The 1394-nt window shown below is 49.2% G+C and overlaps 1 protein-coding gene across 1 annotated transcript in view; it reads left to right on the forward strand.

Annotated features, from left to right (window-relative positions):
- LOC109467503 overlaps positions 1–1394 on the forward strand; it is an 11393-nt gene that overhangs the window by 6096 nt on the left and 3903 nt on the right. The window contains 3 exon segments of the mRNA XM_019765516.1: positions 200–334; positions 538–687; positions 1123–1299. Coding sequence (XP_019621075.1) covers positions 200–334; positions 538–687; positions 1123–1299 — 462 coding nt within the window.

A 1394-nucleotide genomic window follows, 5' to 3' on the forward strand; every position in this document is an offset into this window, starting at 1 on the left:
TCCCCAACATGGCGGAATAACAGCGGCCCCCTCCCCAACATGGAGGAAACACCTACGGTTCCCAACGCTTAACATAGCCCCCCTCCCCAAGATGGCGGAAATACTGGCGGTTCCCAACGCTTAACATAGCCCCCCTCCCCAAGATGGCGGAATAACAGCAACCAAAGTCAATAACACTAACGCCATATTTTCTCCTCAGGTGATTTGGGTGAATTTTAACGCCTGGGAGTTCTCCGGCTGCAAGGTATTGTGGGCCGGGATTGTCACTACTCTGTGTGACGCAGTCGAGTCAAAGGTCGGCAGCAAGCCGGCGAGGTTCTTCCGGGTCATCCAGGTCAGTTTACGTCACTTCCTTTATCGCCAGTTGTTCTTAAGAGCAATTGGCGACAACTGGCGACACACACACACACACACAGACACACACAGACACACACACAAGGTAATAATGATAATAACAAAAAGTACCAATTGTCCAGTGACTGGTCATACATTAGGAAAAACTAACCTAACACCAATACCTCCCGCCTCCCCCCACAGGGCCAGTTGAATGGAGGCGGGAAGAAGGCTCTTTTCAGACGAGCGTGGTTCAAGCTGCTGCTATCCGCAGTGGGCGTGGTTATACTGGTGGTCATCGTGCTGGTTCTGCTGCTGTCTGGGGGTGCAGCGGAGATCGACAAGTTCATGCAGGTATGCAGGTGTGATATAGTGTGGTTTATTTATCTTGAAGACACATGGGTGGTCCCTTCAGCCCCTTGCGGCTGATTTCCAGGGGAGCCCATACAGAAAATAATTTAGAATATAAAGTAATAATAAGTAAACGTAACAGTGAAATCATACGGTTTTGTCGGTGAAGGTTAGACATCCAGGTAATAAGATGCGCCAAAAAACAGCGAAGGTAAACATAATGAAAAACATTATGCGACGCGACGGGGGCCGACATCGTCTACCAGATACCTTTGACCCAGTGTTGACGTCACACTTTAAAGAAGCCACGTGACAAGCCTCACTGGGTCAGTCTACTGAGGAAGACCAGAGTGACTGGTTGAAAGCTCTAGGTGAGAGATTTTTTTGTGTTGGAGCAAAAGTTTTAACTTTAAACAAACTTTAAACGATTTTACGCAGGGTCCGCAGATCCAAGGCATTATCGGGTCTATCACGGGTTTCTTGGGTCTTGGCATCGTGGTGCATCTTAGGAAGGGGCTGGACCTGGTCAAGAACATGGCCAAGTCTCAGAAGGAGAAGCTGGACGCCAGGATGAAGAAACCGGACTTCGCCGAGCAGCTCGGATTCATGTCTGAGGTTTGGGTTAGATTTGTAACCGTGCTAGTACGTAGCCTCCGCATAGGAGGCTTATAGAACTGGGGGTTTGGTGGTCTGTTTTCTGATTAGCCCGG

The sequence above is a fragment of the Branchiostoma belcheri genome, unplaced genomic scaffold (genome assembly GCF_001625305.1).
Source record: "Branchiostoma belcheri isolate BF01 breed outbred unplaced genomic scaffold, Haploidv18h27 scaffold180, whole genome shotgun sequence".
In the NCBI taxonomy this organism is placed as follows: Eukaryota; Metazoa; Chordata; class Leptocardii; order Amphioxiformes; family Branchiostomatidae; genus Branchiostoma; species Branchiostoma belcheri.